The sequence below is a fragment of the Botryllus schlosseri genome, unplaced genomic scaffold (genome assembly GCF_051294905.1).
Source record: "Botryllus schlosseri isolate E-star unplaced genomic scaffold, Bs_hap1 Bs149a, whole genome shotgun sequence".
Lineage (NCBI taxonomy): Eukaryota > Metazoa > Chordata > Ascidiacea > Stolidobranchia > Styelidae > Botryllus > Botryllus schlosseri.
This window is the reverse complement of record NW_027648758.1, coordinates 1-22,648: the sequence shown is the minus strand read 5'-3', so window position 1 is coordinate 22,648 and position 22,648 is coordinate 1. Positions and strand designations below refer to the sequence as shown.

Sequence of the window (22,648 nt, the reverse complement as noted above, 5' to 3'; positions counted from 1 at the left end):
GATGCTTGCATGAAGCCATCATCCAAACAAGGTGAGTCTGGTGTCTGGTCCCACCACCTAGCAGGTCATCAACAAAACTAGAAAACGATGCGATACGTGACATCACGTCACCCAAAAGTGTCAATATCAATGTCAATGTCAGATGAGAGACTTGTAACGAGGACCCTTCCTTCCAATTTTCATGCTAAGTTGGGCCAGGATTGGTGGGTGATCAAAAGACTACTCCAAGTCGTTTAGGCACCCTCCAATCTCGCAATCTTCTATTGACTTTATGAAAATGGCGATAACAATGATGACGGTGAGTTGATAGTTATAGCCTCGGGGCTATAAGAGTAGTTTTGTTTTTTATAAAAACGTGGTATTCTATATGCTATACTTTCAAAATGCTAGTGAATTCGTACGGAGGATATGCGTAAATTGTGACAGAGGTAACTTGGGGACGGAATTAAATTGGATCAAAGGTGACCATGCCCATGCCCGGCCCGGCCCATTGCCTACGTATGTGCTCTGTGCAAATATCGAGTGTAAACATTCAATAGTGCAAGAATGCCGACGCGCGAACTATGAAGGCTGATCGTAACCCTTACCCTAACAAGTTATTTTGAATGCCTCGCTATTATGATGCCCACTGTTTTGGCACCCACTATTTGGCACCAGCGTGTTCTCAAAGTACACACTGTTGGTTCTGGCCATTTTGCCCGAATGCCCATAAACAGGGCGATCTAATATATCGCAATTGGCTTAATATATCGCAATGAGATATATAAAGCCTCGAAAAGTGCGATATATTAATCTGCCGTACGGCAGGCCGTGGAGCGCTTCCTAGGCCCTGAGCAGCTCCTGGCACTTGTCATTCCTTATTTTACCAGGTTCAACATGCCTCCTAAACGCAAGTATCCATTTCAGAAGGCCTACGTTGAGCTTTCGTCGGGTTGCAAGGGTTGTGCGATCTGATCGAGAACATTTGGCTGCTGCTGCTGCGAAAGTGGGCACCATATCGCCGGGAGAAGCCTCGAATATGTCGCGTATTGCAGGTGCGATTGGTTTGCAGACGCTGTCTCAAATCATGAAAGCTTCGTGGACACTGGACATTCTCCATTGGTTGCGATGGGTCGAACAATTAGGTTTCACACTTTCACATGACTCCCATCTTGATTTGAGGATTCGATATCCTCGGTTGTTGGATTTGAAGGCAGCGCCGAAGTCACGAATGGGTTCCATCTTCTTGCCATACCATTGTTTGCTCTCTCGCAAACGGGGAAAGTTTATGCTGATCAATTTATCAAGCTCATGGACCCCATGTGTTGTGATTGGCGCCTGAAGTTGATTGGTTCTTCAATGGATGGAGCTGGAAATATGACAGGCCATAACACAGGGTTCTCGACCCTCGTAAGCAGCAATGAATCTTTGTGCATGGAAGCGTCTTATCGATTGTGGTGCCTTGCGCATCAGCTCGACCACGTCACAGAAAAGGAAGTGACTAATCTCGACGATTGTAGTGTATTTAACATTCATGAAACCGTTGACTGAAGTTATCAGGTACCTCCGTCGGCAGAAGACGCTTGTACAAAGTATGGGCAGTAGGAAGTACCCGCACTATATCACGGTTCGGTGGAAATCTTTGGCGAAGGTTTCAAAATGGTTATTAGCGCATATCGTGAGAACCGAATGTATCAACTTACATACAATAGAAGTCTTTCGCTTATAACCCTTCTCTGGCATGGTATGCAATGCTACACTCGTTTATAATTATGGTGAAGTGGTGATTGAATCGTATCCATGTTTTGCTGGTGGCTCATTCTTGAAGTCGTGGATCATTTCTTGGTATCAATTATGATCACATTTGATGCGTTGCAACTCAGCAATGCAACAATGTCGCAGCAGATGTCCAACATTAAAAGATTGGCAGATGAACTCTTCCAGAGGTGTAGAATAACCGTCGACGAATCCATCACCAAACCGAGCGACGTTGCTGAAGTTGTAGGGCCTACCACCTGGCAATGCGATCAAGATGGGGCCGTATTCAGTCACTGCAGAGGACTTTATCACGTGCATGAATGTGTCAGCCTTGCACATTTTCGAAAATCTGGCAAGTAATGCAGAAAGGAATTCAGCCTACTTTGATCAGCATCGGTTTTGAATCTTGTCGCTTTGAATGGAACTATGGAAATGAAGGCTGAACGAAACTGCTATAGTCAAGAATTTGATGAAGTGCCCCACACACACCTTTGGCCTTGATTGAAACTTCTACAGTTGACCTCGCGCATCTCGTTAGAAAGCACAAGCCTTGCATCAAGCATAGTTTCGATGAGGAGGATCACATATGATAGGCTTGTGGACCGTAAAAATGCGATATTGTGTAGCTTTAATTCCGGAAATTAAAGTCATTACTACACTTGCTTTTATACTTCAACATGTATGTTATCCAGACAAAAGAACTGATATTAATTATAACTCAAAGTATATGATACTGGGAAAATCAAAAGTGAAATATAAATACTACTTTTAAAAGTTGAATATGTATTTTATGCCTTTAGTCCCGAAAGTTTCAAAGGTGGTGTGCTAAAACAGCTCTAAAACTAAAAAAAGTCGAGTCCATGTTTTCAGATTTGGACACGCCATGGACATGCTAGATTACGATATGACAAGTAAATGCTAGATTGCGAAACATCAGTTTCAAACGTTATGATGAGCCGTACTGTGATGAAATATGTCATATGGCGAAGGGCGACAATGTGGTGTAAACGGAACCACGCCAACCCGCGACCTAAATTATATTCACCGATACTTTCGTGAAATCATACTGGTCACTTCGTATCCACTGCGCGCGAAGCGCGACGAAAATTCTTGGCTTTACTCAACTTTTGTGAAAATTAAATGTTGATACCCAGTGAAAACAGCCCCGATGTTGCTTAGGCCATCTTCCTGATTGGTGGATTGAACTACTTCTACTTGAGAAACTGAAAATATCGAAAAGTAAGTAAGTAGATCACAAAATATTACGAAGTAGAAGTAGAAGTAGCGAAAATCAGATCTACTTGAGTAAGTACCAGAAGTGGAGGAAAACTACTTGAGTACTTCGAAAAAGTAGAAGTACTTCGTTACTGACCACCTCTGGGAACCAGACTTCTCCTTCATCAACTACCGCAAAGTCGAGTTTAACTCTGCAATCTCCGATCTTACTCTTGAAGGAGTGTTGTTTGCTCGACAAAAAAAGGACCTCGATTCGTTGTTGGCGTGTTTACACGACTATGGTGCATTTTACGATATTTTTCCTTACAAAACCAGTGATTTCAATGCTTTTGGATGGGTTGATATGGGGTACGATATTTGCGATATATTAGGGGCTCCAATCTGCGATATTTTAAGTAATATATCGCAATGTCGCATTGCGATATATTAAATCGGCCTGCCCATAAATATATATATCGTTAATATATATGGCTCGTTATGTTTTCAAAACGTGCGTGAAGACCGTTTCGGATGACTGCACGCAATGCATAACATGAAGTCATGTAGTGAAAATGAACATTGCCGGCTGTCAGCTGTCGCGTTGGTTTATTTAATATATGTTTTAACGTATGTCTAGGTATATAGATGAATGCATAACAGAACACAATCTGGACGGATTGGATTTTGCTTGAATTATCATGGATTGTCATAAATTAAAGATCAACGGATGGATGAATGAATTTCACTGTTAAAGCATGCGAATTATTTGAATCAAGCAATCGAATGTGAGTGGATTCTTTATTATAGGGTTACCATATTTTGAGATCAGAAAAAGAGGACACTTTTCAAAAAGTCGCGCCGTGTTTTTAGCGTTCGTTACATCGGAGTCCCCAGTTTTTGAGCGTGTTTTAACACTTCTTCGGAAAAAGAGGTCAAAGTCCCCAAAAATAGTACATTTAGGCGTCCTGCGAAGGCACTTTCAATTTATTTAAAAAAGAGGACAAATCCTATTACAAGAAGGCGTGTGGTTACTAGGGTTGGATTATCCGGATAACGGTTAACCGGTTAACCGGTTAACCGCAGCTATTTTCACTATCTGATATCCGGATATTTTTCTGCCGGTTAACCGGATAAAAACAAATTCGTTGCTAATGCATTTTACACGTTTTAGTAAGCTTCAATAAGTCGTATTCAGTGTTGGCACGGCCGATTAACGAGAAGCGTGTTGCCAATTAGCGAGATGCGTCTGTACACATTGCACAATGTAGTGACGCGATCTCCTGCTGAGAAGATCGTTAAATTAGGTCTTTAATTGCCGCACGCTCGGCTATCGTCTCTGGCCTGATTTATCGCGTCTTCAATAGTTCCACTGGATTGAAGAATAGCATCTGCAATAGGCCATGTGCAGTGTACCTGTACACAGTATTCCATCGCTGGCCTGCACAATCGCATCTTCATTGGTGCTCACGATATTTTCGTTGACCTAACCATCTCGGACCCAGCATGCATTGGCTCCTATCTCTCGATGGCTTGTTGACGATATGCCGTTAAGTGTATTCTAATTAGTGATTCTGAGAGTGACACCGCGAAACTGAATGACATCGAATGTTCGCAAAAATGTGCGTGCGTGCAAGCGTAATTGATTTCCGCTGATAATTAATTCGAAAAAAAAAATCGAAACCCACTGATTTTATTTCAATTCCCCTACATTTTCGGCTGGGTGCGTGCCTGATCACGTGAATTAGAGCGAGGTATCATGTCGGCATCAATTCCAGTATCAACTAGTCGTCCTTCTAGTACTCCAAACCTAAACATAAGGATGGCCAAAAGAATGTAAAGCCGTTGAAGTTTCCGGGGTACGGCCTGCCAACCTTTTGACTCTCTACGAAGCGCTGCTTTCTATTCAGCCCACTTCTGTGGAAGCTGAAAAAGCATTCAATGAACGTGGACTCTTTTGTTACAAAATTCCGGTCCCGGCTACAGGATCGCACAATTGATGCATCTGTTCTTTAAAAAGAGGGCACTGCAGAAGCAGTGAACATTAAATTTGCGTGGGTTTTCTCGTATTCGCTCATACTGCGCGCGTAGGTAGGTACTCTACAATAACACTGTGTAATGATTTTGCGATCCGTTTTACATGCAGACCTAATTAAATCGATTGTCTCACTTAGCAGTTATTATCCGGTTAACCGGTTAGATAAATTCCAAAATATCCGGATATATCCGTTATCCGGATAGTGAAAATTATTGATATCCGAACTAACCCTAGTGGTTACCCTAACTTTATTCATATGAATATATTCTATACTCATATTACCAAACTCGGATTAATGTTTATGGTCTTGCTCTTGCTCTGCCAGTGTTGGGAGGACTCGAGTCACCTTTTTCGTATGACTTGACTTGACTCGAGTCACTTTGCTAAAATGACTTGACTTGACTTGACTCGGCGTATCAGAGAGAGAGAGAGAGAGAGAGAATTTTTATTCATCATCGCAAAATAACAAAAAAGACAACAAAATAGCATAAACTTCAGAAACACGGACACATACAAAAAAATGGTTATAGTGGCAGTTTCAAGGCAAATGAGATGTGTACGAATACGATATACAATTCATAGAATTGGCCAAGTGCTATGTCTTACGATTGCAAGATGAAGCTGCAGCGAAGTGATCTGTTGATCACCGAGTCTACTACTGCAGCTGATCGAAGTAGATTGGCTATAAATTGCATACATCGTACTGTAACAGTGAATTGTAAGACTGACAGGATAAATGTAAGAGCACATGTTAGGAAAAACGGACGAAAAGAATAGAAAATGTACTAGAGTGAACCAAACAGGATATGTTGACCTGTACTAGTTCGCACTAGAAATAAATTTTAGCTTTTGTATGAATCAATAAGGAAGGCACAATACATGGTTTTAAATACATATAAAGTATTGCTCCTAATATGGAAAGGAATGGAGTTCCATATTAGAGGACCTTGATAGGCAATGGTTTTGTGATGAGCCTTAGGTAAGTACAGATTCATAACAGAACCTTCGAAAATGCAACTTGACTTGAATTATGACTTGACTCGTGACTTGACTTGACTCGAGTCCCCTTCGAAATTCGATTGACTTGACTTGACTCGAGTCAAAATGTGCAATGACTCGAGATGACTCGCGACTCGAAGGTAGTGACTTGATCCCAACACTGGCTCTTGCATATCTAGCATTATGATTTAACTTTCTCACTTGCGCTGATGTACTTGATGATTATTTTTATTTAATTTATTTTCTGAATAGGTCCGTGACTGCGTGTGTCGTGTGTGGGTATGCGCTTACAGCGCCACTTTCTGGGATGTAGACAAAGTAAAGTTGGAAATTCTCATATTCCCCAGCTCAGTGGGGCAGAATCTCGATTTCAATTTTCAGCAATCAAATGCTTGATTAACTTGAATAGTGCTATTATATTATCGAAGTTCTGGAAGAGAATTTAATTGAAACTTTAAAATTCTTATGACTCATAGTCCTGGTAAAACTTTGATCAATAAGATTATCAATCTTATTACAGATGAAGCAAACTTCTGATAGAAAGGTTTTTAATGCTATCATCAACTCATCTCTACTCAGAGAAGAGGACCTGGATTTCATCACTGTCAATATAGATCCGCAATCATTCAGTGATATCCCAGATATAGCAAAGAATACAAAAGCAAATTTGTAGGTGAATTTATTTCCGTATTTGTACGTAACACATGTTTTCGATTGCAATTTTAACTTCAGACTTACGCGATCATGTCTTGCTCTGTGTTGTGCTGTTATTTTCGCAAGGATTCCTACGTATCGGATACCAGTATACCTCGTCCCTGCCGGAATTCTTATGAATGCATTGGTATGTTACCTTCTAGATATAGTAATATACAGGCTTGGACAACTAGATAATTCTAGTTGTCTAATTTCACTAAATTAGAGCGAAATGCAAGTAATCTAATTCTAATCAAATTTGTCAATTGTTCTTATGCTCTAATTCTAATTCTAGTCTAATTTGCTAAATATTCCTATGTCCTAATTTTAATTCTAATCCAAGTTGTTGTTTTCCTGAAAATGACTCTTTGTCTGAGGCATTTTGCAGCGAGTTCAAGAATATCGCTCTCGTGTAGGGAAATCTAGTGCCAAGCCGCCATCGCATTGCTTCAACGTACCGTCACAGTAGTTGTACGACGAATAATAACCATGGTAGAAAATAAACTCTGCAGCTCTGATTCTACTTTTAGTCTAATTTGGAAGAATCTGTGTAGCTCTAATTTTAATTCTAATCTAATTCGGAAAGCTGAAATTTTTTTAGTTGTCCAAGTCTGATAATATACTATTGTCTAACTTGCTTTATGTTGTCATCTTTTGATATCCTTATTTCATAGTAGGCTACTAATACTAGTTGTTTTCAACCTTGACAAGATCCATGCCAAGTACCATTGATTGTACCGGTATTTGAAACTAGATGCTAATTCAACACTGACACGCATTACTCGTAATATTTAACCAGAATCTGAATGTTGAAATTCATTCAGTGATGTTGGTAGTGGATAGGTACTTAATACTTGGGTATTCTTAATAGGCTCTATGTGATTTCCGTAGTTTCAATTCATGACTAGTGTGCTAATTTCGAAGGATTGATTTCTAGTTAAACACAATTTTAAAACCTTTTGTGGGCCTGCAGCTCTATCTTATTTTCTGTCCAATGATATATCTATATGTAATATTTTGTTTCAAATGGCCTAGGCTACAATACACAGTTCAATTTTGCATTATGATATTTCACGAATTGCACGGATTGAATTTGACAGCATAAAATTTCGTCATCTAACCTCGTATATTCAATTTTTTAAGGTAGTAAGTATAACCCAGAAGAGAACTAAGCACACAGCTACTGTGGAGTGCTACTTGAAAGCAAATGAAGACCTGAGTTCATTGGTAAAGAAATGCTTGAGATTTAATCAAGAAATGGAAATTGCTTCATTGGGATACACACTGTGAGTAGTTCATTTTGCAAATTAATGACTAAATACGGGCGAAGAGCTTCTTGGAGGTACAGAACTTCAATATACAATTGAATAGTATATTCATATTGAATTACACCGAATATTTTCGGCTGACACTCGTCAGGGTAATCGTCAGCAACTAATAGAGAATTGGAAAGAACATTGTATATCAACAACCGTGTCGCAAAATATGGCATCACCGGCATGGAATTTCGAATAAACACGGCGAAGAGAGCGATTAAGCTCAACGTACTGGTTTTAGATATGCCGTTCACACTTTCATTTGGGTGCCTTAGGGTCGACTTTTATCAAAATCCACCAACCAAGTCTGTGCGTACAGAAGGAGTTCATGTACCATCGAAAAATAATACTTTGCCCCGAATATTTGAAATTTCATGCTTGTGAAGCCATATAATCTGATCCGTATAGTTTCCTGGATTATTTATGTTTATTGTTTAGTCAAATGAGTTATTTTGATGTCAAATATTTTAGGTATACCAACACTTGCCATTTTTTTTGCGCTTACCGTATTGAGTTAAGAACAAGATTTTGTAGTTCAATCTTATTTTTCATCAAATTATATGCTCCTCTGCATCAATGTGAAGCTTGGAACCGGATTAGATCTTAAGCGGGTTTGATGTGGTCAAATGCCAATTCGAGTTTGTTACCAGAGAATGCGATTAAAGTGCATTGAAAAAAAATTCCGATTTTTCTGTCGTTTTCAGGTTATTCAGAATATAGTTCCAGAAAAATTTCACTCAGCTTCATACTAGTTCCAACGGTTCGAGATGGACTGGATAAAAAGATTGATTGGATTCGCTTGATATCATAGGTGACGTTTAAATTGCATTGAACAAACTACTGTCTTCCAAAAATTCACCATAAGAGGTATTGGTTACTGAGAAGCCGAAACGTTGCTATCAATCTGAGATATGGTGATGTGCAGTCCTCGATTGCCGGGATGCGTTGTGATTGATATCAGGGTGGTAATGACTCGAGTCATGACTCGGCTCGAGTCCGACTCGAGTCACGATTTTCTGATGACTCGACTTGACTCGAGTATTTTCTCAAAATACGTAAACGACTCGACTCGACTCGAGTCAATCCATGTATTGACTCGACTTGGACTCGAGTCATTGCGCATGACTTGAACAAAGTCATATGACTCAAGACTCAGACGTCCAAGACCGACATTTCATGGTAATTTCGAAGAGAAGTAAAGTAACCACCCACTTGGGATTTCGCTTATTGGTACTGATACTTTAAAATGCGACAAGAAACTGCTTAAAGTGAGGAAAGTTAGCATATTATATATGTGACGTATTCGACTGATATAGAGGGGATATATATTCTTCTCTTAGTACAGCAGTAATTAACGCATACAGTTTTACTTATCTTAAACCAAACCTGTCTTTTGCACAGGGTTTCTGGAAACACGCCCATTTCCCGCATGCAGAGAGTCCAGCAAAAGATAGCGGGGCAATGCACGAAGTTGCGGTGGCAAGTTTTGCAAACGTGCCTGAAAATCACTGTTGCGCATCGTGACACGTCATTGCGGCTGCTCGGCCTTTCTCATCCGGATTCGAAATTTACCTCCGTTTTGTGCCAAATTCCGGTTGAAGAACTGGGCATTTGTTTTAATAAGGTTTGCAGTCAACGAATCTATACATTTTTATCGGGTTTGAGTGACCGAATGAAATTTCCTTAAGCTACTGCTATTTCGTAATGTAATGGTCATATAAATAGGTCAGGGCAAGATTGAGTACCAGTACCTGAGTGATTCTATTGTGAATCGACTATTGATTCCAATGATTCGAGCTCTGCATTAGAAGATGATTTCGTCTAGTACTCAAACTATATGCCCCTTGACACTAAAACTTAATTTATCAACTAGAAATATGGCATCGCAATCGCAGCATACGAAACATGTATTGCAAAGCTAGGCGTGTTACGGGAAATGATATATCTGTGCAGTCGTGATTAATCTGCAGCATTGTCACATGTGCAATGAACTAGTTATTGTTGGAAAAATAATAAATAAATTTTTCATGGTATATAACTGGCAAATACATTCTTTGTGTCAGCATAAAATGTACGTATTTGAACTTTCCAAGTTATTCATATTGTTTTGAAGTCATGGTGAATGATACTCAACCAGGTAATCGATTTTGCCAAGCCCATGGTAAGCAGTGCTGCTAAACTACTAGAGAAATACAAAATTGTTATTTTGAATAAGAATTCATAATAATCCTGCCCCTCTGAAAAACTATTAAAACTTTCATTTTCTCGTTGAATTTTGCGCATTCCGATTTGTATGCGTTGTAGCCTCAAGGTCTCGACCTATAAAGTTATGTATTTCATAAATTCCACAATTTCTCTTTTTTTGTTTTCAGAACTCGTCCTACGAGGAGGTCTGTTCAGCGACGGACAATTTCTGCCTTCAATTACTCCGAGACATTGCCACCTTCATGCGTATACAACAGTCAGAGTATTTGAAGCTGTTCATATCGATGAAACCTGGCAACATTGAAGGTTTGTATGTTAGGGTTGTTCAAAAATAGCTTTTGAAATTTTTGTCAACTGGTTGATAAAATTGGTAGATTTCCTAAAAAAATGCTGCATATCAAATTTTGCCACTTTCAGACCCGTAGAAATGTAGCTTTTGAGTAAAAAATTCAGTAATCATTTTTAAAAAAATTTCAAAACTTTACTATGAAAGTATTTATGGTTGGAAATTCTGAAATTCCAGCATTTAAATAATGCTACTCAACTAACTTCGCTTCTTCAGGTTTGTTAAAGCATTTTTTTTTTCAGTCAACGTAACAATTCACATGGTAGACAGAAAATTTGAAAAAAATGTTTATTTATTTTAAATCAATCCAAAATTTATTACAATACGGGTCGTAAGGCAGCCAAATTTGATGTGCAGTGTTTTTTAGGCAATCTAGCAATTTTAGCAACCAGCTTGTAGAATTTTTAAAATAGATACTTTTGAACGAGCCTACTGTATATGTTAACGTGTGTATGCGTGTAATATGAAGCTCTCGGCTTACTAAGCACTCTTTTTTAGGGCCACCATTTGACTCCATGAAGCGATTGGTAGTGACTTGTTCAAATGAGCTGGAAAATCTGAAAAGAGTGTATCAAATACAGCAGACCATTTCAGCTTCAAACAACGCAGGTAGCACATATCGTAAGTACTACGACCAAGGCATCTATAAACTTGACTTCTCATTTCAGATAAATTTAAGAATTCTAAAAGGGCAAATCAAGGTTCGCATGCGCAAACTTACAAGGCAATTCACAGCATACAAGTTCATCTCAGATCCGCCCTTGAAATGTAACTATGCTTTGAGTTGAAAATTTCTTGCAGTTTCATGTTTGGTGTTGACTTTTAGTGCAGTTCAAAGCGAAGACCATTTTGTGGATGCAAAGCCCATAGCTGAAATATCAGGTAAAGCATATATCTCTTATATCACACGACTGCTGTGTAGACCAGGAGTGGGTAACCTACTGAAGTATCATTCGTGTAATACTCTGCGTGGGTCGAGTAATTTAATATATGGGTGATAAATGGGTGATTTGATAGGGTGTAGTGGAAAATATTTGAAAAATATTGCATTTCTAAAAGTGGTCTTGATATGTGGTGCCATTATATCAAATAAAAATTTTGTAAGGTGATTTTAAATTCCTGTACCTCTTCTTACACAATATCACAAAAGGAGCTGTAAATAGCAAAACCGCTTATTATACATGAAGAAAACTTGTTTTGAGCTTAATAGTTCAAGTTCATTCATAAAATTTCATCACTTCAAAACATCACAAGACTGCAACACAATGAATGATAGAAAGATGCCGAAACGACTAGGAGTTGTCTTAAGATCAGACACCCACCTGGGCCTAGGCGATGTAAAGAGGAGGCATGCATACTGAATGAAAGTAAAAAAAAGATGATATAAAGTGGCGAGCGATGAATCAGGGGGCAAGTAACGGAAGGCGAGATCGATATCTGAGTTCGTGGTCCGGTAAATAGCGAGGGCTGACTGGATTCATTGAGCAGAAATTGCTTGCATTTCGACTTGAACAGAAGTAACATGTTTCTATCTCAATTCCATATTTCGTATGCACTCAACATTGTGATGCACACCACATTAAAACACAATGTCTCCCACCCCTGGTTTAGAGCTATCTATAAGATATCCTGAATGAGAGGGAGAACGACCGCAGTTCCAATTGAAGACATGTAATTTCCCTTGATGTCCAGACAGCCTGATGCCTCAGCTCCTTGTTCACATTGAAGCCAGCAAGCAATGCGTGGACGAGGTTGTCCGGTGCGTCAAGGCCAAAGGTGGAGACGAAAATCAATCATGTGTTCGCACTGATCTTCCCGATAAATCCGCAAACGCACACGTTGAGACTGTGGTGGATTCGTCACTATTACTACCAAATGAACCGTATACTGAAGATCAGGTAGGCTTGATCACAGTTGGATAACTACATTTTCAGCTTTTCCAAAATAAAATTAGAATTACTAAATTTGCAAAAACTTGTGAATTGAATTAAAATCCCAGCACTCTCCTACTCCCAACAAAAAAGTGGTTTTGTTCATCGCAAACACACTTTTTAGGCTGATCTGATATTGATAGACCTCACGATATGTCGCAACACAAATTCTAGGACAGACTCACTTAGGGTACAAGTGGTACAGGGCGATTTCTCCTTCAATTCATGCTTTGCTTTGGTGCGTTAAGCTCTTAAAACTCTATCATTCCGCGTTTGAATGTATGATCATAACATGCGACTTTTCACAACAACCCTTTTTTGCTGAAGGTCTTTGAAGCGGTCACGCAGAAAGAAGATGCACAGCAAGGGGAGAATTGCATGGAAACGTCGGAACACGACGATGACCGACGGAGAAGAATCGAGGAAACCAGGCACGTAGTGAATGAACTGAAATCGGTTCTGCACGTGAAGACCTCCGCGGAGCAAAGGGAGATCAGAAAAAGCAAACTGTTCCCTGATTACGTGCCGAAAATAGTGCAGAAATCCGCCGGTATTGATTCCCGCCAAACTGATGAAAATGCAGACGCCAGTTCTTGCTCACTAGAGAACAGTAGCGAGCTAAAAATTATACAGACACCCGATGCCGTTAGTGCCAGTATTGATTCTTACCAAGGCGATCAAAATGTAGACTCCGCGCCTTGTCCGCTACCTGACAGTAACGATCTATTAGGTCAAGGCGAGATGCACGGCCTGTTGACATTCCCGCGCAAGGCCTCGTTGCCGAACCGGCCACGTAAGCGCCGTAAAACCCGACTTGAGAGAGCGGCAAACGCGCCCGATGATTGTAAAAGTGAGGACTGCAGTAGTAGTGGCGATGAGGGAAGTTGTAAATTTCCGATTGGGTTCGGGATGCCGTCCGAACTTGCCAGACAAGCCGCTATGGCCGCGCGGTCCGCGAAAGTCGAACTGCCCGGTTGGCGTATGGCGGAGGAGTGCACGTTTGAAGATAGCGGCTCGTGAAAACTTGCGTGCGCTTATGGGCTCATGTGATAACCAATGTTCCCTCTAATTCTTCATGAGTCTGCGCGCAGTCTTTTGGACAACAGTGCATGACGTGCGCAACTTTGATTTTCTGTGCGCAACGATCGTGTCAGCACTGCGAATGTGCGCAGAGGGAACATGGAGGATAACGATGTTATTCTAGCTGCCTGAATAAACTAATTACAGCGAAATGTTGGTTATTTGATTTGCGCTACCGTAGGATATTATATTCTCCTTATAATTATAATCTAACTTCAGGATTTTCGTAAAATTATATGGTAACTGTAGGCTATATCGCGGATAGAGTAAAGCTTGGTGTAGTAACGTTTGCCAGTCTCTTACTTATGAGAACGAACTACATCTGATTTGGACTGAACCTGATTTTGTGATTGTTTCGAATTCGTAATTGAATTCGATTTCCAAGTTTTTGAGAACTCGATGATTCTAATCTAATTTGGTAAATCTCAAAATTTTCTGGTTTTCAATCTGCTCGTAATACGTCTTTACCTGTGTTTCCGTGTTCGCTGTTTATGCGAGTCTTGAGAGGGGGAATAAAGGGAGTAAAGGGGATTGCTACCACAAATGGTTGTACGTGGGTTGTGTGGTGTTGGGACTGGGCGTGCGGCAGTAAGAGGGACTATGTGGCGCTATGAGTTCTGCTGAATTTGAGAATGTGGCTCGACATATCACGCTGTTTTAGTTGGTAATAATGAAATGACTCAACGCTGTGAAGGATAGGTGTTTGCGTCTTGGCCTGTGTAGTGTATGCATTGCATAGTGTCCTATATGGTGTGGACACAAACAAATCTCACGGCTCACTGCGGTTGGTCTACGTCACACTTTTCATTTGGTCAAAGGCAATTTTACCGTAAATTTTGACCGACACTTGCCGAGCGCGAAAATTTATAAAATTGGTATCAATCGAAATCTACCTCGCTACTGATTGCGAAAATATAAACTTTATTCTGCTCGTGGTCCTGGAACCTTCCAAAATCAGCATCCAATGTTGCGTTGTAACGGAGTTTGGTATTGTGACGCAACGGTGCCGTCTGGCTGCAGCGAAAACCACAAGCGTATTGGTTATTGTTGCGCAAGCGATTGGGCAATGAGCAATGAGCATTCACACTCTCACTTTCGTGCGGACTTGCTCCTCAGTTGCGCCGTATTATTCCAGATGGCATTGCTGCGTCACCATACCGGACTCCGTTACAATGCCGAAACGTTACAGTGTGCATAATTATACAGCTTTAAAAAAGAACAATTTTTTAAAGGCCTTTGTTTAACTAAAACACGTTTTAACCAAACTGTTTTAAACAACCAATTATTTTAAATGCAACCCTATGACCAGTCGAGGTTTACGGCATTCCGCAGTCGAAAATAGTATCGGAATAATATAATTCTCGTGGATAAAGTAACTCTTAGAAGCCAGGAGCATATAATTGAAGTAGTTGAAAAAATCATCTCTCAGAACTCAACTAGAATTATTAGATTCTATTCAGATTCGAGTTCTCGAATCATTACACCAAGCTTACTCTATAATTAACATCTGCTGCAATATCTTGTGCAGACGGGGATGTAGACAGAAAGGCTTATTTCCTTATGCAACTCCTATCGAACCAAAATTTCCGAGCAATTCAAAGAATCTCTGCTAATTTTGTTCAGCGGGGCCTAGAATGTAAGATATATCGTTCTAAATATACACAAATGTAGAATTGTTGATGTATGGACATTGGACAATTGTTTGGAATTAGCGCCGTAACGTCACTTGACGTCGGAATTTTGCGTTTACGAACCAGGGCCGTTCGGGGGTTCGCGTAGGCTGTTGTACCATATACCGGCAGTGATCTATGATGGTTTTATCGGTTCAGCTTTTCGAGACCCTTGTACTCATGCACATTGCACGTGCCACAATATGCGGACAAATCCATACATGCGATGATTTAGTACTCATACTTGAACGCTAAGTCTTCCCACGTAATACAATTTTGATGTTTGTCTTCCAAATGTTGGCCAACTCACGAAGGCAAACACAATCGATATCGTCATTCACCAGACAAGATACATCCACTCGGTGGTCCGTTTGCTTAACACGAATGAACGCGAATTTACTAATACCATTGTTCATAACGTCTCGACTTCAAATTGAATTTCAAGTGCTCGTAGTGCGCTGAAATACGAACTCCTTGTACGACAAACGTTTTGACTCGAAATCAAATATCGGTGGCGATACGTTATCCCCCCGTAATGATCAGTTACGTATAAGCGATTCCTCGTATGTCATCGAGAGACCGTTTTGCCAATTGTCGTTACTGTAAAATTCATAAAATACGTAAACTTCAATTACCGTTTCACTGCGACATATTTATCTGTAACCAGAGACGATCAAAGTAGTCAACATTGGGAGCTTGTGCACGATCTGCCCTAAGTCAACGGTGTTTCGTCCCGGCGCTCATGTGAAGTCCGCCGTGTCATAAACGGAAAATTATTAATGGGCACACTGCTTTTTACCGGGTGGAAATTACATTAACCTGTGTGCTTTTAAGGCAGAAATGGGAAATAAAGGTGTTAATACTACTTTAGTAGTTCTATAAAATCGAGCCCCGTGAATTTATGTTATTTATTACAAATACCGATGTAATTTATCACAAATACCGATATAAAATATGTGAATATGTTTGCAGGCGAAATATAATGTGACACAATTAGGAAAGGGATTGATAAACGAGTCGGTATAGAAGCGGGAAAAACCGTGGCATTACGGTAATTATAACCAAACGATCATCAATTGGGGACGCGTAATTCTAGGATTTATTTACGCTGATGAATGCATAGCAACTATGGCTAACTGGTGCTATCTAAAATTCGGACCTTGTGTATGTTTTGAGATATCACGGCTTGTTATCAAAATCTACGGACTGTAACGATGCAACACAAAAGGTTTATATGAATCTTTTTATTTGTTGAAACCCAAATTGAAATTAAATTGAGGTTGATGACATCATAAACTAGAAAATACATCACCAAGTTAAATGCTAGAGTGATGCGATGAGGAAGTTAGCTGAATTTAAATACCGGAAGCTTGGACATATGGCCAGATGTTGATCATCACACATTAGATATAGGATAATACGTTAGTCGCCGTCATTATTGTATTAGCGCGGATCTCAACATAGGACGGTAATTCGAGACCTTTTTGGATTCGAGAAATAGGATAGTGTTAGGGGATATCAGAAGTCTATAGTCGGAGCTTAAAATGCAAATGTAATGATGACAAATGAACCGTGTTTTGCCAGTAGAAGCATCATGCGAGCGAGATAAGTTGTATTAATTGTAAAGATGTTGTTGACTAGTGTCAGAATGTCGTAATAAGTGCAAGATTTAAAACTGAGCATATTTCGGAAATTAATAAAATATATCCTATTTATAGTACTAGGAGCTCATTATGGATAAGGATCGAGTATACAGATATTATCAAAAAATGATATTTACCAAAAGTGTATAGTTCTAGTTAGCAGTCTTGACGCATTGTATTAAAGTTCGAATGTCGTTTTGTTAGAAAAAATCCACGTGAGCTGGTATATCGAAATAACATTATACTTGCGAACCGAGTTATTAAGCTCTGTTTTATGGTGTTTTTATGTGACCCTTTTAAAGCAATAGTGTCAATTTGTGTCAAGCAATAGCGGCCACTCGTCCTGTATCATTATTCGTAATTTGTAAACACTTATGAATCGTATATTCGCCTATATGGTGAAGTACTAATTTTAATGTATAGCCTGTAATGCATTATATTTCGTATTTCTTGACTTACTTATTTTGCACTCCAAAGATTAAATTGGAGATGAGGCACGGTAATTTGAGTGTATGGCGTAATTTTATGTTTGAACTGATGCTTGTATGCTTTACTGCATTAATTAAATATCCGTAGTATGCCGATATTAGGAACAAGCATGCCTTTAAAATTAGGACGACATATCTGTTAGCGATAGCCGTATAGATTATGGATTACTGTTTATGTATACTGTACACTCTACAGCTTTCGTTTAAGTTGAAAGTAACTACCACGGCGGCCCATATGACGCCATTAATCACACATGTGTTGTTGTTAAACAACAGAGGTGTGATTACCCACCAATAATCCTTATAAGGAAACATTATCTGATGTTCTCTGGGAATAGTGTCAGTATTATAGCCCAGAAAATACTTACGACACAGTATATAAGGCCTTAGGCAGATAACTTCTTGAAGAAGGTCATTAACGAAATTAGGTGATCGTTTTGGTCAACTAATTACCGATAGGTCGGTGATTAGTGAAAACCACCTTACATACAACCCAAATCTGACACGCTTGTTATGCGTAACAAAGGTGTCTGAAGCGAATGCGAAGTATTAGCCTATGGTGGCTCATCCCGGTTTATCTGTAATTGTTATGTACAATAGATGCAAATATTAAGTTGCTTTATAATGATGGCTCCACCATTTTCAGTGTCTGCGAACTTTTACAGTGAAAGGCGTTACGGTGAATTGGCGATATATGTACTGTATGTATTATATACTGTGCGTCATATTATTTCCACATATTGCGTCACCCTAGAAAAACGGTTAATAAAGTCAAGCCCAATCCTATAGAAGTAAAGTGATTACATATATATGTGTAAGTATTTATTGCATTTTTGGGATCAATGTATATTGAAAATTGTGTGATTTTGTGTGAATTATTTAGTATGCGTCATAACTAGTCCACGCCCCAGCGACTAGAACCCCTACACTTGAGTGAGGTTAGACGGTTATAAAACCAAGACAAGTTGCTTGGGAGAACTGTCATAAAATTAGATAAGTAACACCCTAGTGTATTCGAGATTATACAAATACACAAAAACCTTGATCAGCCTTAAATGATAATGTGAAGATGTAATAAGCCCTTCGACAGAATATTAATATGCTTTGGCCTGGGGTTAATTATGAATACATGAAATAGACTATAGTTTACGTGGAATTGCTGTTGAAATATGGTCTTAATCGCATATGTGTTGAATTGCATGATTTTAGAAGGCTGTAGTAACAGTTGGATGCATTTTACGAATGTTTGTTGCTATGGTAACATTGCTACTTGAATGTAAAGTTTATTATTGGAGTATTTGGTTGTATTAAGGTACGCATCTCGCTGGAGATGAATCAGGCCTAATTACGTACAGATAGGCTATCTTAAACTGGACCTTGAGGTCGCTGGAAGCTCAAGACACTTCGAAGGCTGTGCCACTTGCAACAGTGATTCACCAAAATTGAATTACAAGCAAAAGAACCCAGGCAAACACAATATCTTCCCACTAACAAGATTGGAGGCAAGATATATCTACAAACACATATGGAGGCACCAACTGTCGAATTGTAATTCAAGGCACCTGGCAATCATTGTTGCTTCTGGAATATTCATCTTCAGAAGAGATTGGACTTTCACATATTTCTGCAGAGTGGGGAGGTGAGCGGCAATCAATCATGAAGTTATTTTGGCTACGAAAACATAAAGAGGACACCCGCACCCGTCCTAAAAACACTCAACTGACGAAGACCATTCCACAACGGCAGCTAACGACTCGGGCTAACAAAGGTCAGGTGACAGCACGTGTCCAGCATCAAACAAAATTCGTGAAAAGGGTGACGTCCATTCTACATAAGACGGCAAAACTATTCAAAAAAGCCAGAAGAGACGTCAAACAAGCGAGAACTTATTTGACCACAGTCCGGAAAGTGAGTACCAAAAATACTGCCGATTCGCTTGAACCAGTCTTAAGGAGCCAAGCAAAATCTGGAGTTGCCAGGAGTGAAATCACAGACCGGGTTTCAAATCTGTTGGAGATGCCGACGCCGGCAAAAGTCGAACCAGTGACACCTCTTCCGAAGTGTGGGTCCCTTCAGTCGTCGCCCGAAGTCACAGAAGATACGAAGTTGGAATCTGGAAATCACCCGACACCACGGTCAATGACAGAAAGAGTGTCGCTCAATGCGAACGCAAATCATCACATTGTACAGGGGACTTTACTAACGCCCCTCGATCGAGAGAAGGTGCCACAGGTATTGTTACCTTCTCAGCGTCCAAAAATGATCGATAAAAAACAATTTATTACTGCGGAAGAAACAATATTGATATCACCCAGTAATAGGCTGATTATTTGGTTCATGATAGCTGTTTTCCGATATATGTTACATGTCGATACAGTAGCTGATAGTATTTTAGAAAATGTCGTAGGCCTTCATTGTCCACTGCTGATTCCCATGAAGTCGAGATAAAAAAGAATTATAATTTTCAATTCTATTTAGTATGTTTGGGGAAATCAAAGATTCTGATGAATGTAATTTCGCAAAGCTTTTTCGGGGGTGAATTGATGTACCTAGTCGATATGAATACTAATGTAAATTTTTTAGCAGATACAGGAAGCGTGCCAAATTTGATGATGTCGTCAACGGCGAGATTAGCTTATCCCAATAGTTGGCGACGGCGGTGTTCGTTGCGTATGAATTTACAAGGCATAGGCGGGTCGTCACAGGTCGAGTCATTGATATATATAGAAATTGATGGGGTTTCAATTCCTTTTGCGTGTGGTAATGTCCCGTTAAATATTATTGGATATCATTGGATAGACAAGGTCATATTGCTGCCTTCAATTGATACAGTGTTAAAGAGCCCGTCAATCGCAAGTAGCGAGCTGGCTCAGTCCGAAATAGGTGTTCCGTGTTCATTGTCGACGCATGCCGTAATAGAATATGATGGTGAAGGGCGGGAAATAAAAACTTTGGCCAAACAAGGAGATAACGTGAAAAACAGCAATCGCGAGGCTGTTTCAAATGTTAGGTCGTTAGAAATTGTAAAGTCGCACCCGTGCCAATTTAATAGTGACAGCGCCGTTAGGATATGCGTTGAAAATAGTGATGAAGTGCAGGCACGGAATATGGTCACATTGGGTGTAAAATGTGAGTGCGACGGGTCGAAAAGTTTTAGGACGCCAGATCTTTTCGATCCCATAGGCCCCGAAGTGGATGTTGACGTGGGCGTGCCGAAACATCAAAAATCTCATAGTGGAGATTTATTTGCCTCGTTTTTAACGACAAATAAAAGGCCAAAATATTTCCCGCGTAAGGTATTTGATGGTCCAATAACGGAATATGTGTTGCAAAATGAATCGGATATAAATTAGAATTGGAAGAACTTCGTAAGCAATCCGTATTGCTTTCAAAAGCGCCTTTCCAACAGCCCGATCTTAGACGACGCCAATACTATTAAACAAATGCGTAGTATATTAGGGAATTATATAAAATACCCCACCCTTTTAAAAAAAGTAGGGGGAGAGTGATAACCGTCTAGGTATGGTCATGGTCATGCGATAGGACAAACGTCTGAATAGGATTGCTACAAACGTAATGAGATTCTATATAAAATGGTTCAACTCGCAAATGCTCTTTACATCCAGATTAATGGGTGAATTGATAGGAATGCATCGTCGATATATTTACTTCACTACTAAACGTGAAGACAAAACTGGAAATCGACCGAAGGCCTTACATTTGAAATCGCAATAAGCAATGCTCGAATTTGGATTATATAGCCAATTCCTGATCCATACCTCATTTTGGGCTAGGGTTCAATCACAGTGCATTGTTAAAATTGATGGAATGAAGTGATTTATTGTATGGTTATATAGTACCGTATATATATGTATATAGTATATAGCGAATAACGCAAAATAGAGTTTCTGAGCGTCCTATTGTTGTATATAATGGTAAATATGAATGGACTGTCTGAGTAGCATAATGCCGCAACCTGTTAGTGTATATTTTAGATCTGCAAAGCGAAAATTGGCGCAATTCTGATGCCCAGGAGATTGGCTAATATTCGGTGGATTGTTAATTTAAAATGAGGGAAGCTCTTGTGAAAAAATATCCATATGCTCGGTGATTAACTGTCGGAAATATGAATCATATGAAGCTGCGATCATGCATGAGATCATGCGATCATTTGTATGACACTGTCGTGATAGGCTATAGTGTGCACCGTGACAACAGATATGCGGGCGGAAAATGCACATACTCCTATATCCTTGGCCTTGCATTTCTACGAGTTACGTTACATCGTGCATTAGCCCCCAACATTGTGACTAAACAACTTCTACTTTAAAAAATTGAAAGCATTGCAACAAACAATGTGTTCATTTTGCCAAATTCATTCCACTCTCAAAGCTTTTTAAGCGGCTCTCGTTAACCGCAATTACTGACGTCTGCTCCTGATGAGAGTCGAAAAGCTTCGAGTCGAATATATTTGGCAATATGAGCGTATTGTTTATTGCAACATTGAAGTTCTGTACTTCTAAAAGTCGATATATAATCAAAATGTGAAACAAGTATTTGCCTTTGCGGCCTTTGCCTTTGACGTGTTTTGTCGGATTCGCTATAGCGTATCACGTGAGCGCTGTCATGCCCCATGAACGATCATGGTGCTGTCAGCGCAGTAATCATTCATTTCTGTATCTGACTTTACCTAGTGAGGATCGCTAGTTTATGGCGTCGGCGCTAGTATAGACTGGGAATGGCCAACCTTTTCGGCTAAAGGGGCACATGCAATTGACGAACGAGTGCGCGGTCCACTATAGCCGAGCCAATCGGGTAAAATTTTCAAAGTTTATAAATATACTATAGGTCAATGATATTATTACTTGAGTATACTGCGGGTCTACTGTATACCGCCCGCTAGTCTCAGTTTCAAGGACACGACTATTCGGCGTCTGGCCACATCGATATCGAAGGTCTCCGATAATATGCGACAATCATGTTGTGCCTACATTTCACCGTCGACGTTCATTATGCGAGCGCAAACGCGAAAAGACTTTCTCCCGTATTTGCGAATACAGTTAGACTCAATCGGATAAATTAGGCTTTTTTTCATTTTCAGTAGCGGGTAGGCTACCAAGCAAGAAATCGGGCACTTCTTCGTTATTCCCCACACATCCAGAAGTGATCACCATGAAACCAATAAATGATTCCCATGAACATGTGAAAATTTATCAACGTCAAAATGAATTGTTTTTCGCGTTGGGATTAGGCCTATATGGAATCTCTGTCCATTTTTTGAAATAAATCC

The 22,648-nt window shown here is 39.8% G+C and overlaps 1 protein-coding gene across 1 annotated transcript; it reads left to right on the top strand.

The window, feature by feature from the left end:
• Window positions 1-7,828: 7,828 nt before the first annotated feature.
• Window positions 7,829-14,101, top strand: LOC145432769 (vezatin-like). Its single transcript, XM_080309590.1, has 8 exons — window positions 7,829-7,965; window positions 9,397-9,619; window positions 10,368-10,506; window positions 11,045-11,155; window positions 11,215-11,314; window positions 11,373-11,428; window positions 12,239-12,444; window positions 12,778-14,101. The coding sequence occupies exons 1-8, from the start codon at window positions 7,937-7,939 to the stop codon at window positions 13,495-13,497; spliced, it is 1,584 nt and encodes a 527-aa protein (XP_080165716.1). The 5' UTR covers window positions 7,829-7,936; the 3' UTR covers window positions 13,498-14,101.
• Window positions 14,102-22,648: the final 8,547 nt, after the last annotated feature.